Raw genomic sequence first — 14,478 nt, forward strand, 5'->3', positions numbered from 1 at the left:
AAGCTGTATGCTTCCCCCTATCTTAGTGGCCTGCTAACGTACAGCCAATGTATAGCAACAGATGGAAGCTGTAGATCAGTAGGAAGCTACAGTAGATGCAATATTTTGGGGGGGAAGGTGGGGGCAGAGGGGTTAGTGGTGACTTTGTATGCATTTTTTTTCTCTTTCAAGCGGTTTCCCATACACGTATGTGCGTATTAAAAAAGACACAACATTCATAGCGTTTTTTTTTAACAAGCCTCTAGGACCCCCCGAAAAAAAACACTGCAGGAAGCCTTAGGCCTCATGTCCACGGGATAATTAATATTTAAAATCCGCGCCCCATAGGGATGCATTGGACACCCGCAGGTAGTTAAATACCTGCGGATGTCATTTTTCCCTTCAGGCGCGGATCCGCATGCGGGAAAAAAAAACTGGACATGCTCCATTTTCATGCGGGTCTCCCGTGGCGACGGCTCCCGCAGGCTTCTATGGAAGCCGTCCGGATCCGCGGAACACCCGTACCTGAATTAAAACTTACCTGTCCAAACGCTGGGGATCTTCCCTCTGTCGCGGCCGGATCTTCTTTTTTCGGCCCGGCGCATGCGCACGGCACGCTGCCGGCGTGCCGAGCACATCCGCCGGGCCAAAGAAAGAAGATCCGGCCGCGACAGAGGGAAGATCCGCAACGTCCGGACAGGTGAGTTTAATCTTATTTTCAGCCTCATGTCCCCGGGAAAGGAGGGACCCACTACGGATTCTGCATGGAGAATCCGCGGCGGGCCTGATTTTCCCCGTGGACATGAGGCCTTAGGGTATGTTCACATGACAGGATCCAAAGCAGATTTTTCAGGGTGGAGTACACCTTTAACCCCTTAAGGACCCCCGCCAAAAAAAAGGGGGTCGGGGGATTTCTCCTAACTTTCCAAAAAATCATAACTCTTTTATTTATCCAGCAGCATAAATGTCTGAGGGCTTGTTTGCAGGACGAGTTGTATTTTTAAATGGTGCTATGTAATGTACCATATAATGTATTGAAAAACTTTTCAAAAATTTACATGCAGTGATATTGAAAAAAGCGCAGCGATGCCAAAGAAGATTTTTGTGGTTTTATTTTGATTTTCCATATTTATAATAAAAAAAGGAGAGGTGTTGTGCTTATTACCTTTTAATTTTTTTTAATGATTGATAAAAAAAAATGTACATGGGACATAAACTTGTGATCACTTGATCACTCCTGCAGCGATCTGACAGGAATGTCTTAATAGGCAATCAACTAGGCAGCCCTGCAGGGCTTCAGAGGGCCCTGGCTGCAATGGTAACCGAACAGCACCCTGCAATCTCAACCCTGGGGGAGGTTGGACCCCAAAAACGCTGAATGGGGTATTTTATATGTTGCTGTTAGAATTCACAGTGGCATTTAAAGGGTTAACGACCGCGATTAGCAGAAATAGCACAGTTTGTGACCATTTTCTAAATCTCATCCACAGGCTGCAACAAGAAATTCTGCAGTGTAAACTGACCGACCGACTGTTCCGATTCTAAATCTGCAGCATGTGTATTTTAGGCTGGTTTCACAGAGCGTAAATGTGATTACGCACACTTTTGCGCAACTTTTTGGCGTGCATGCCAGTGTGTTTTACTGTACGTTTTCTGCTTGCAGGACAAGTGCACAAACACACACCGATGGAAATGGCTAATTTGTCTAATTAGTTCCAGATGTGTTGTTTTCCAGCAGAATTACTCGGTTTCACACTTCTATTTGCGCATTACAAGCACATCCTCACATTGACTTCTATGGAGGTCTTTTGGTGCGCAAATACACAGAAAGAACATGTTCTATCTTTTTTTTCTTGTGCAACCAAAATGCACGTACCAAAATACGGAAGTGTGAATGAGTCTATTGACATCTATGGGTTCTATTCTCTGCGTATTGGGCACACAAATGTTCATGCAAATACATCTTGTGAAGCTGTCCTGAGGGCAGAGAAACATGATTGAGTTTACACGCGCAAAATCTGTGCGCGCTATACACAGACTAGAACCCATTGTTTTCATTGGCTCGCTCTCATAAGCGCGTTTTGTGAATGCGCAAAAGAATAGGACCTTCTCTATATTTCTGCGTTTTGCGCAGCAAAAAATGCCATAGAAGCCTGTGGCATGTTCAAAAATGCAAAAGAGGAAGGTTATTACACTGCGCAAAACGTAGGAGAAAGAAGACAGTTGGATCTGATTAGGCTTTAATAGCCATTAAATTCCATGAATAGGGTGTGTCACGGGTGAACTGGCCCTGTGTGCGCAAAAATTACAGTACAGACGCAGATGCGCACATAACACATTGATTTATGGTCCTTTTCAAACTTTGTTTATTCTCAAATACACTAGACAAGCATATTTACTTTGGATAGTGGATCCTGTGTGATCGATAGATATGGATAATATATATTAAGGTGAAAGCCCTCACTGACTGACTGACTCGCCACTAATTCTCTGACTTCCCCATGCTGTGCAAATATGAAATTTGGCACAACCATTCTTTAGGTCCTAAATAGGAAAAGTAAAGGGGTCACAACTCGATTATTCAATGCTGAGTGCAAAAGTATTGGCACCCCTATGTGATGTACCTAATCTAATTGACTAACTTCCCAGTGTCATGCAAACATGAAATTTGGAATGACCATTCTTTAGGTCCTAAATAGGAAAAGTAAAGGCGTCAAAACTCGATTATTTAATGCTAATTGCAAAAGTAAGTGCAGCCCTATGTATGTAACTTCCTGGTGTCGTACAAGCGTAAAATTTGGCGCAAGCATTCTTTAGGTCCTAAATGAGGAGAGTGGGAGGGGTGGCACATTCTGCAGAAGGACATCAGTACATGCAGCCTGAGGAGAATCTGACACTCCTCTATGTGTATGCATATTTTATTCCTCGGTTACTCTAAAGCAGAGGTCCCCAACTCCAGTCCTCAGGGACCACCAACAGGTGATGTTTTCAGGATATCCTATAGTAAGAACACCTGTGGCAATGTCTGAGGCACTGACCATAATTACATCACCTGTGTAAAACTGAGGAAATCCTGAAAACATGACCTGTTGGCGGTCCTTGAGGACTGGAGTTGGGGACCTCTGCTCTAAAGTAACATTGAATTCATAAAGTTTTCTGTGCAAACACATAAACACCTGTATTAAATTAACTCGGGCGAGGCCGGGTATATCAGCTAGTACAATATATAACTGTCTCCTATCATTGTGTTTCTGCTTGTGATGATATTGAGATGACTACTGAAAAGTTATCCCTACAGAACAAGAAGTCTCAGCCTGTTAGGCTTAGTAGCCAGAGTGAAAACTGCAATATTTCAGGATTTTTTTTCTAAATCGAGGTAGTGAATAGAAAAATGAAAATTGAAAAAAAAATCACTTAAAACTCTTAAAAACGTAACAGAAAATTCTTGATTTAAACAGTAGATTATTTTCTGATGTCACATTCCCTTTAACCGCTTAGTACCAAAGCATGTTTGTGCCTCAATGACTAACTAATTTTTAAGTTTTTTTCATAGTCTCATTCCTAGAGCCATAGCCTTTTAGTTTTTCCCTCGACACTGCAGGAGAAGTTGTTTTTTAATGGCAACGTTTTTGGGTACATATAATGTGTAACTTTTATTAATTTTATTATTTATTTGAGGGGGTTGGGGGGGGGGGGGAATTCTACCATTTGTTGTTCTGATTTTATTTTTACAGAGTTCAACATGCACAATAAATCGGTGTTTTCACACTTGCGCTGGGGATTACACTTTTCTGCTCTGTTTGGGGAGCAGGAAAGGGGAATCCCCAGGGTCATACGATTCCATCGCTGGACAGACCCCATTGACTGTAATAGGGTCAGCCCAGCTGTCCGGCTTTGGGATGGAAGAAAAAGCGCTGCATGCAGTAGAGGTTTCTGACGCAGATGTGAAACCACCCTAATGTGATAACGTTATTTGGTAGGTCAGCACAATTCTGAAAATAAAAAGTTTATCCAGTTTTTCTTTTTTAAGTTTTGCTATTTTTGTACAAATATTTTTGTAAACCTTTTTTTTGCTTTTGTGTTACGGCGTTCCAAGAACCATAACATTTGTGTTCATTTATCCCATTTTTGGGCATGTATAACATTTTAATCACTTATTCCATTTTTTTCTAGAGGCAAGATTAATAAGACATGCAATTCTTGCATCTTTTAAATTTTTAACGGCGTTCAGTGTGCAATGTAAATTATATGTTAAATTATGTCAATACCAAATTTATATAGGGTTGTTTTGTTTTTTTGTTAAATGAAATTTTGTTACTGTCTCGTTCAAAGCCCCAAAACAATTTTTTGTTCTTTTGTTAACCCCTTCCCGCTGTAGGACGTAAGTTTACGTCCTGGCAGCAGGGTACTTCCCGCAACAGGACGTAAACTTACGTCCTGGAGATAGCGCGGGATCACATATGATCCCGCGCTATCCCGCAGCGGGAACCAGCTGCCAGTCACAGCCGGCGTCCCGCTGCAACAGCGGGGGGGGCATCGGAGATGCGCCCCCCGCTGTTAACTCCTTCCCTGCCGCGATCTAAGTAGATCGCGGCAGGGAAAGAGTTCACAGAAGGAGCGCGCTCCCTCTATGTCTCCGGACGGCTCTCGCGATGTTATCACGAGAGCCCGGCCTGTCGCCATGGTAACAGGACGCCAGACACTGGTGTCCTGTATTACCAGTGCCTGAGATCGCTGTATAAGCGATAAGGCATGGCAGTGCAGTAGCTCTGCCATGCCTTATGACAGTGATCATCAGGGCAGTAGTTAAAGTGCCCCAGGGGGACACAAATGTTGAAAAAAAAAAAACAAATATTAAAAAAATGAATTAAAAAAATGTAAAAAAAAGAGTAAAAAAATCCTTTTTTTTATGCTTTTTCTAAGATTAGCATAAAAAAATGTAAAAAATTAAATAAAACCCCACATACTTGGTATTGTCGCGTCCGTAACGACGCGTACAATAAGGTGCACATGCTTTTGACTGTGCACGGAAAAGAACGCAAAAAAAACTGAGGCAAAATGCTAATTTTTAGCATTTTGCCTCACTAAAAACGCAATAAAAGTGATCAAAAAAGCCGTATGTACCCCAAAATGGTACCAGTAAAAACTACAGCTCGTCTCGCAAAAAATAAGCCATCACAGAGCTCTGTACATCAAAAAATAAAAAAGTTACAGGACTTTGAATGCAGCGATTTAGAAAAAAAATAACATTTCCAAAAAAAGGGTTTTTATTGCAGAAAAGTGAAAAAAACTAAAAAAAAGTAAGAATTTTGGTATCGTTGTAACCGTACCGGTCCGCAGAAAAAATGGAATGTCTCATTTATGCTGCAGGATTAACGCTGTAAAAAAAAAAAAATCTATGGCAGAATTGATGCGTTTTCTCTCCCTGCTATCATAAAAAAAAAAGAAGTTTTACAATATAGTTAATGTACCCAAAAATGACGCCGATACAAAACTACAGTTCGTCACGCAAAAAATAAGCCCTTACACGGCTGCGTCGACGGAAAAATAAAAAAGTTATGGTTTTTCATAAACGGAGAAGAAAATCCGCCAAAAATTGTTGCGTCCTTAAGCCCAAAATAGGCCATGTCATGAAGGGGTTAACCGTTCCATTTACTTAACCACAGCATGGGGATTGGCGGTTTCTTCAATCCCTGCTGTTAGAGCTGAGCACCCACTCCCCCTGGCACAGGCTGGTATTCTGATGCAGCTCCGTGAAAAGGCGCATGCATCAGAATAAGGCCTCTTAACCCCTTCCCTCCATATGACGTAAGGGTACGTCATGGGAGCGGGGTACTTCCCGCAAAATGACGTACCCTTACGTGATAAGGATAGCGCGCTATTCCGCAGTGGTAGGCTGTTAACCCCTTCCCTGCTGCGCTCCCTCTGTGACTCCAGCCGGCTCTTGCGATAACATCTCGAGAGCCCCGCTGGTTGCTATGGCAACAGGATGCCAGATACTGGCGTCCTGTATTGCCATTGCCTAAAATCGCTGTAATAAGTGATAAGGCATGGCAGGAGAGAAGTCCTGCCATGCCTTATTGCAGCGATCATTAGTGCTGTAGTAAAAGTCCCTCAGAGGGACACGGATGGTGTAAAAATAAGAGCAAAATAAAGTACAAAAAATAAAAATGTTAAAAAAAATGTTTAAAAAACTTTTTTTAAATGCTTTTTCTCATATTCATATAAAAAAATTAAAAATCCCACATATTTGGTGTCGACGCATCTGTAACGACGTGTACAATAAATTGAACATGCTTTTTATCCTGCACAGCAAAAAGCGTTAAAAAAACGCTGCAAAACTGAGGCAAAATGCAAATTTTAAAACTCAATAAAAGTGATAAAAAAACGTGTGTACCCCAAAATGGTACCAATAAAAACTACAGCTCATCTCGCAAAAAATAAGCCCTCAGAGAGCTCCATCCATGGAAAAATAAAAAAGTTATAGGACTTTGAATGCAGCGAGTTTAGAAAAAAATTATATTAAAAAAAAAGGGGTTTTATTGTGGAAAAACCTAAAAAAAATAAGAATTTTGGTATCGTTGTAACTGTACCAACCCGCAGAAAAAAAATGTATTGTGTCATTTATGCTGCATAATTATCGCTTTAGAAAAAAAAAATCTATGGCAGAATTGATGCGTTTTCTCTCCCTACGATCATAAAAAAAATAATAAAAGTTTTACAATATAGTCTATGTACCCAAAAATGGTACCAATAAAACTACAGTGCACCACGCAAAAAACAAGCCCTTATACGGCCACGCCGACGGAAAACAAAAAAAGTTATGGCTTTTGAAAAATGGAGATGGAAAAAATACCAAAAATCGTTTGATCGTCAACGCCAAAATAGGCCATGTCCTTAAGGGGTTAAAGACCACTGTAAAAAGGTGCATGGGCGGTCATTAAGGATTAAATGAGTTGTCCCATGAAATTACCAGGTACAAGCTTTCGGTTATCTCTGGCAGTCCCGTAGAGATGAATAGAGCGGTAGTACACACATGTGACCACTACTATGCCCAGAACACCTGATCTTGGGGCTGATGGGGGTCTCAGCGGTTGAACCCTCACCCATCAGATACCTATCCTGTGGATAGGAAAGGGACAGCCCCTCTAAAGTAGCTCGTCAGATTTATTCACTGTAAGAGCATTAGAGAAGAGCCAAGTGTTCTCTATATGGGAGATCCTCAAATTGTTACGGTAGTTATTGACATATTGGATGTGAGAAACACTAATTTAAAGTTAAATAACGCTCTGGTTTCAGCAAATTTAAATATTCTTTATATTCTAAAAAGTTATGTCGTTTTCTTTTTTTCTATTTTATTTAGAATTTCAGAAAAATATCTACATTTTACAAGTATGTATTTACTTGGTTCTCTAATATCAATTGCTCAAGGTTTTCGAGATCTTTTGTAGTCGTTATAGAGTAAACTTGACTTGCTGAAACCGGGATACCCCTTTGCCTGGGAGATTGTTGAGATGGTATCCGTGGGCAACAAGGATCCAATGTGATCTCCTAAAATTATAGTTTTTCTCCGTTGGCGTTGTGTAATACTGCCATCTTTTGGTTGGCACAAAAGTTTCATGTTTCAAGCAAAGTTTACAGAACAGCACTTCCTGGCTCTGGTTTCCTGAAGTAAATGTGAAGTTCTTCGAGCACAAATACATCACATCGTATCCGCCAAGTGACCTGACGGCAGCGTTACCATCCCACCAAGTAGTTTGAGTTAAAGGGGTTGTCCCTAGCCGAAACGGGGGGTTTTTTTTTTTCAATAGGCCCCCCGTTCGGCGCGAGACAAACCCGATGCAGAGGTAAAAAAAAACAAACGGATAGTACTTACCCGAATCCCCGCGCTGCGGCGACTTCTTACTTACCTTGCTAAGATGGCCGCCAGGATCTTCACCCACGGTGGACCGCAGGTCTTCTCCCATGGTGCACCGTGGGCTCTGTGCGTTCCATTGCCGATTCCAGCCTCCTGATTGGCTGGAATCTGCACACGTGACGGGGCGGAGCTACGAGGAGCAGCTCTCCGGCACGAGCGGCCCCATTCAGAAGGGAGAAGACCGGACTGCGCAAGCGCGTCTAATCGGGAGATTAGACGCTGAAATTAGACGGCACCATGGAGACGAGGACGCTAGCAACGGAACAGGTAAGTGAATAACTTCTGTATGGCTCATAATTAATGCACGATGTACATTACAAAGTGCATTAATATGGCCATACAGAAGTGTATACCCCCACTTGCTTTCGCGGGACAACCCCTTTAAGGGCAAATAATGGACCACAGCTTTATATGATGATGTAGTAATGTCGACACAGTCCTGTAATGTCCCTGCAGTGTAGCCCCAACCTTACAGGCAATTCTGATGACACTATATAACCCGGCCTTACATTGTCCTTGTAATATAAGATACCTAATGAAGAAATGTCACTGATTGAGTCTGTAACATATGCTGCAGTATTAGGAGAATGCAGGCTGCCACGGCCGAATTGCAGGGCATTGGTAGATAATTTAATTTGCCCACCCATAGCCATAGTGGAAGTTCATGGGTTTAGCAGCACTGAGCGGTCACAGAGAGGGGATCCCACCTGTCAGACCTTCACAGCATTTCACTTTCTTTCCGTTTATACCTTTCCATACAATCTTGAGACGCTCGTGTTCTGCTGTAATGTTACTTCTTGAAAGATGTCTCCAGTGTGACGTAGGAGAAACTAATAACCAATTATATTTTTAATTTTGACCTTTCCAGGCACGTGGCTAGGAATGCTGTGAAGTAGTTATTAATGGCTTTAGAAGTCTGTGCGGACATACCAGAACTCTATTTCACCGTCCCTATATTTGCACCATTAGCAAACTGGAAAATGCTAAGTTGTCTCCCATTACGAATCACTAAATTCTCACATGCTTTAGCCATAGTTTCCAGAGTAAGACCGTTTCTAGATTTCCACTTTGCCAACTACAGGACAACTTTACTGTAAATAAATATGCACTGTTCCTTTACATAAAAGTATGTGAAATTGTGTACAAATATATATAGATTGACCAAACTCTTTAAATTTTCTCCTGTTCTTTCAGGAACGTGTGCAGAAAAGTTTTCCTCACCCCATAGATAAGTGGGCGATTGCCGATGCTCAGTCTGCGATTGAGAAGAAAAAACGGCGGAATCCGCTATCTCTTCCTGTAGATAAAATTCATCCTTTGTTAAAGGTAAGATTACAATGGATATCAAGATAATACTTTATAATGGTCTTATAGCATTTCATATTGGCCTTCCGTCTATACTTGCTGTACTTGTCTATGTATTCTGATATTAAAGGGGTTGTACCCGAATCACAAGTTATCTCCTATCCACTGGATAGGGGATAACTTGCTCATTGATGGGGGGTCTCACCAATCCGATCTGTGTTCCCTATCCTTCTTCTCACTTCGGACTTACTGCACCCTCTGCATTAACTGGATGGAGCAAAGGTTATGCAAGCGTGTGCTGCTGCTTCATTTATTTTCAGCGGGACTACTGGGGATATCAGAGCGGCACATGCTCTGGTATTTTCATCAGACCCATTGAAATAAATGAATGGAGCAATAGCTGCACACACTCGGCCAGCACTCCATTAATTCTAGTGTCATATGGTGACAGGCAGAGGAGGCCACGTGACCCACATTCTCGTGATCGGTGGAAGTCTTAGTGGTGAGACCCCCACTGATTAGAAAGTTATTCCCTATCCTGTTGATTTTTCAGGGGGTCTCCCCCATTTTTCTGTTGCTCTGCTGTTTCATTCCACTTTCATGGAGGGAGCGTGTAGCAAGCCTACCATTCTGCCAGTAGTTCACTGTCCTGACTTCCTTGCCCTTCCCATGCTGCATTGCACTGACTCTGGTCCAATCAGCAGGGGAGCAATATTTGAATTCCTACCCCTCTGCTTTTCCAAGATGATTCAGGCATTCAGAGACATTCTGGCCAAATGGTTAGTGAACCCAGTATAATGTGTCTGTATGTATAATGTGCACACACACACTGTAACAGCAGGAGAGTTAGACACTTGGGAAAACATCATCACAATGTCTGCAGATCTGTTAGCCTGCAGGCTATGAAGATAGCCCCTCCTCCTGTTACTATGGAAACATCCCAGTGTCCTTGTTACTATAAAAGCTGTGTACCCAACAACAGAGAGTGGATTGCAAAGAAGCTGGGAGGGAGACCCCTAGTTGCAGCCACTTCAAACGTGATTTATAGTATAAGCAACAACATTTTTAATAGCAGAAATGATAAGACTATGGCCGCCTGCAGACGGCCGGGTTGGATCCTGCTGCGAGAATTCTCACAGCGGGATGCGGTCCCGTGCCCCTGCAGAGCCCTGCGGCTCACCCCTCCCGGCGTCTTCTCTCTGCGCTGTATGCTGGCTGCCGACCAGCCGGTGCATGCGCAGAGAGGAGCCGACCCGTAACCACTGACCTTTCTGTGCGGCCCTCTGCGAGACCCGCACAGAAATAGAGCATGCCGCAATTTGTTTTCCGTGTGTGATTTCACACAGACAAATCGCGGCCATCTGCCTAGGATTGCGTTTTCTATTGCAGTACTATGGCAGCAGCCACGGGCGGAAATTCTGCAAAAAATCCCGCCGTGGAATTTCTGCCCTTGTGCAGGGGGCCTAACACAAACTAGTAGATGAGCATAGTTGTCTGTAAAGTTAGTGTCCCCTTTAAACAAAAGTTTGTTGGTGTGAAATGTGCCAAATTTATTAAGAGGCGCCTCTTAATAAATCTGGCACATCTTGGGCTGTTGTAAAGACAGAAAATGGAAATCTGTGCCTCCCGTGAGCAGGTGAAGAATTGTAGATTTGTGAGACAAATTGCACTATTTTCTGTCTTTACTAATGATAAATCTTCAGTGGCAAAATACTACTGGTGACCTTTCCTCAGAATTGGTTATCAGTAGTTGTTCGCCTGGGGTACGACGCTCGGGACCCTGATGATCAGCTGAGCGGGAGCTTGCTGACTGCACCGCCAATAGAAGAAGGTGCTGCTCCGACCCCAGTGTAATGGCCGTTGCTTGTAATTGCAGGCACAGCTCCCATTGATTTCCCGGAGGCCTCTGTGCATTTGCAGTGATGTCTTCAGGTGCCCGATCTGCTGGGGTCTCCTGAGTGGCAGACCCCAGCCGATCAACTATTGATTACCTGTTCTGAGGATAGGTCATCAATAGTATTTTACCTGGAAAACCCCTTTTAAGCCCCCTTTTTAAAAAAAAAATTAATTTGAGTCTTGGAAAATCCCTTAACTTTTCATTTTAGTACGAATGGGTTAAAATAAGTAAAGCGGTGTCTTTATAAAGTTACTCAACTGCATATTAAGTCTATGTGTAAACTGTAATATGATGATTAGAGATGAACAATTCACTTTATGATGAACGCGCATCCAGTGATTTGGCTGTGATCAGACCATATTAATCCTAGAAACGTTCCACGATGCTATGTAGTCATGGCGGCCAACCATGGTACAGTATGGCTACGGTCAATTATGGGCCACCACGGTGATAGGCCCTTCTATCAAATACACTTTGTTTTTGGGTGGGGTTGTTGGAGGCGGTTTGCATTTCATTCTGAGACCTTTTTTTTCTTCTTTGCAGGAGGTTTTAGGTTATAAAATTGATCATCAGGTATCTGTTTACATAGTTGCAGTATTAGAATACATTTCTGCTGATATATTGAAACTCGCTGGGAATTATGTGCGAAATATCAGGCATTACGAAATCACCAAGCAGGACATAAAGGTTGCGATGTGTGTGGATAAGGTAAGCATGTGCCGTGTGTTTCATCTCCATAAATGGACTCCAGCAAGCTTCACTGTAAAACATAAAGGGGTTACCCAGTTTAGAAAACCCGTTCTCTTCGCATGTACCCGGTTTTGGGATCTTCAGTTAATCCTTTGTTCGCAATCGTCCTCTGTTGGCCATAGCGGAGAGCGACTGCAAAGAGCATCTCCTGCTCCGGAGGACCGTTCCAGTCCGGCATTACACAGACACCACATTGATATAAATGGTTTCTGTGTAATGCTTCATTTCATCCATAAGTGGCGCTGGAAGGAAATTGAACACTTCCTGTGTTAAAAACTGATAGTTGATATTGGCAGCAGGGGAACACGTTGTAATCTGCTCATTGCTAAGGGCCTTTGACACAGGACTATCTGTTGGGCAAGAGATGCCTAACAGGCCATCCCAGTGGTAGTCGTCCCTGTGCTTTTACAGAGAAACGACCATCGCTGACTGAAAGGAGGCGGAGCGGCCGGGGATCATTTCAAGCCACCCACCTCCATTCACAGTAAGTAGGCAGTCGCTCATAAGTGAACAACTACCTGTTACACAGGCCGATGCTGAACATGAAGTGAATGAGTTTTCATTCATCATTCAGTCGTTGCATGCTGTAATCCAAAGAATAATCATTCCAAGTAAAAACGCCTTTTGGGACCCTTCTAACAAATGGGGCTACTCAAAGCGCAGAACTCTTCTAAGTAATCTATTGTGTTCACGTTTGCAGCAGGGGGACGCGTAAAGGCGCTTTTAGACACAATGATTATCGTTCAAAAAAATTGTTTAAATCTAAACGCAAACCAATGTCTGAACAATGACTGCTAATTGTTTACTTTTCGCTCCTTGTTCATTTTATGTAGGTCAAAAATCACCGTTGGCTCGTTCACTTGTATTCATTCACTTTAAATACTGATCGTTGAGTCGTTCACATTCGCCATACAAGTGAGAATGACTGAACCAACAATATATCAACCTGTATACACAAGGGTGAACGGGCCAACGGGGACGTCACTCGTACAAACGATAAATCGGTTCGTCTAAAAGACCCCTTTGCCTGAAAGAGAAGCTGGTATCTACAAGGTAGAACTACTCATCACTGGTGAATGCTGGTAGCCCCGGGGCCCCTTCATACCGCAGCAATTCTAAAAGTCATCAACGCTCCCTATTCTAGGCCCCAACAGTTTGGGCGTGAAGCGGAGAGTTTCTGTAGGTGACAAGCTCTTCCATCCACTAACCTTCTATCACATCTGTTACTCCGTAGGTATTGATGGACATGTTCCACCAGGATGAAGAAGACATGAGTGTGTTGTCGTTAGCCGATGAAGAGCCATCCACCTTGGGGGAACAGACATACTATGACCTTGTTAAGTCCTTCATGGCGGAAGTTAGACAATATATAAGGGAATTGAACCTCATTATCAAAGTATTCAGAGAACCTTTTGCCTCCAACACAAAACTGTTTTCAGCTCATGTAAGTTTTTTTGATTTACTCTTCCAGCCCCGTCTACACATCGTATTTATATATGTTAGGCTGATTTCATATTACTTTTATGTGAATTCAGTGCTGGTTCCATCCTGATTTCTGCTTTTTAATGCAGAAAACCTACATGTGGACAGAAACCACAGTAGGGAATATGTGAGTTGGGACCTCTTTGGTCTACATCTCACATAGCTTCCATTCCTGTCCGTCTTTTACATGGATAGAAAAGCAAGGGGCATGATTTTCGCTGCCCACACTTCACACTTGCGCCGCAGGAATCATAGGGGAAAAAAGCATAAAAGAAGACATTTCACCCGATTCCATGCTGCTCTTGTTCCGCTAGTGCCTGATCCGGTGCTGCTCTCTACTTCCTGCTGCAGCAGGGTTGTCCTCACTGTTAACGGCACATGTGACCGTCTGAAGTGCACCAAAGACTACTGACTACAACAGTCACGTGTCTGATGTGAGTGATTTCAGCAGGAAGTAGAGAGCACCATATGAGCGGCAGAGAACAGATGAGGCGAGTATGTCGGCTTTTTGTGTTTTTTCCATTAAAATGCACATTCCTCCCACCCCTTCCCCCTTCATTGCGCACAAACGCAGCACACAGGCGTGTGCAAATACACATACGCCTGTGTGATGTTGGCTGAAGTGATTAGATTCTGGTTGCCTGCAGCCACCACTATGTGGCGCTACTGGAACTGCAAGTGGGTTTATGTTAGTATTAAAGTCAACAGGAGCTATGAAAATCTGTATGTAGTTAGCTCCACCTAGAGGCCACTTCAGGAAACGCTAGGACCATGTGAAAGGAAGCAGTTCAGTGCTTGGCGGGCTCTATAACCATTCTATAGGTACGCCACCGATTTCACTCTTATATAGCCTATATATTGCTAATCTTTCTGGTAATATAAAGATATATTTTGCTGGTTTTAACATTTTTATAAAATGTTGGAAAAGTTTCCTGTGTAAACACTTTTTTGTTCTGAAAAATCCCCATGAATGCATATTGACCACAGTAAATGTTCCTTCCAGGATGTAGAAAATATATTTAGCCGAATCATTGATATCCATGAACTTAGTGTGAAGCTTTTGGGCCTTATTGAAGACACCGTGGAAATGACAGATGAGAGCAGTCCGCACCCATTAGTTGGAAGCTGCTTTGAGGATTTAGCAGAG

The 14,478-nt window shown here is 42.8% G+C and overlaps 1 protein-coding gene across 1 annotated transcript in view; it reads left to right on the forward strand.

The window, feature by feature from the left end:
- Positions 1-14,478, forward strand: part of SOS1 (SOS Ras/Rac guanine nucleotide exchange factor 1) — a 102,422-nt gene that overhangs the window by 44,334 nt on the left and 43,610 nt on the right. The window contains exons 3-6 of the mRNA XM_066595851.1: positions 9,092-9,223; positions 11,643-11,807; positions 13,084-13,293; positions 14,335-14,478. Of these exons, the coding sequence (XP_066451948.1) occupies positions 9,092-9,223; positions 11,643-11,807; positions 13,084-13,293; positions 14,335-14,478 (651 nt within the window). The remainder of the gene's footprint in view (positions 1-9,091; positions 9,224-11,642; positions 11,808-13,083; positions 13,294-14,334) is intronic.

The sequence above is a fragment of the Eleutherodactylus coqui genome, chromosome 3 (assembly GCF_035609145.1).
Source record: "Eleutherodactylus coqui strain aEleCoq1 chromosome 3, aEleCoq1.hap1, whole genome shotgun sequence".
Lineage (NCBI taxonomy): Eukaryota > Metazoa > Chordata > Amphibia > Anura > Eleutherodactylidae > Eleutherodactylus > Eleutherodactylus coqui.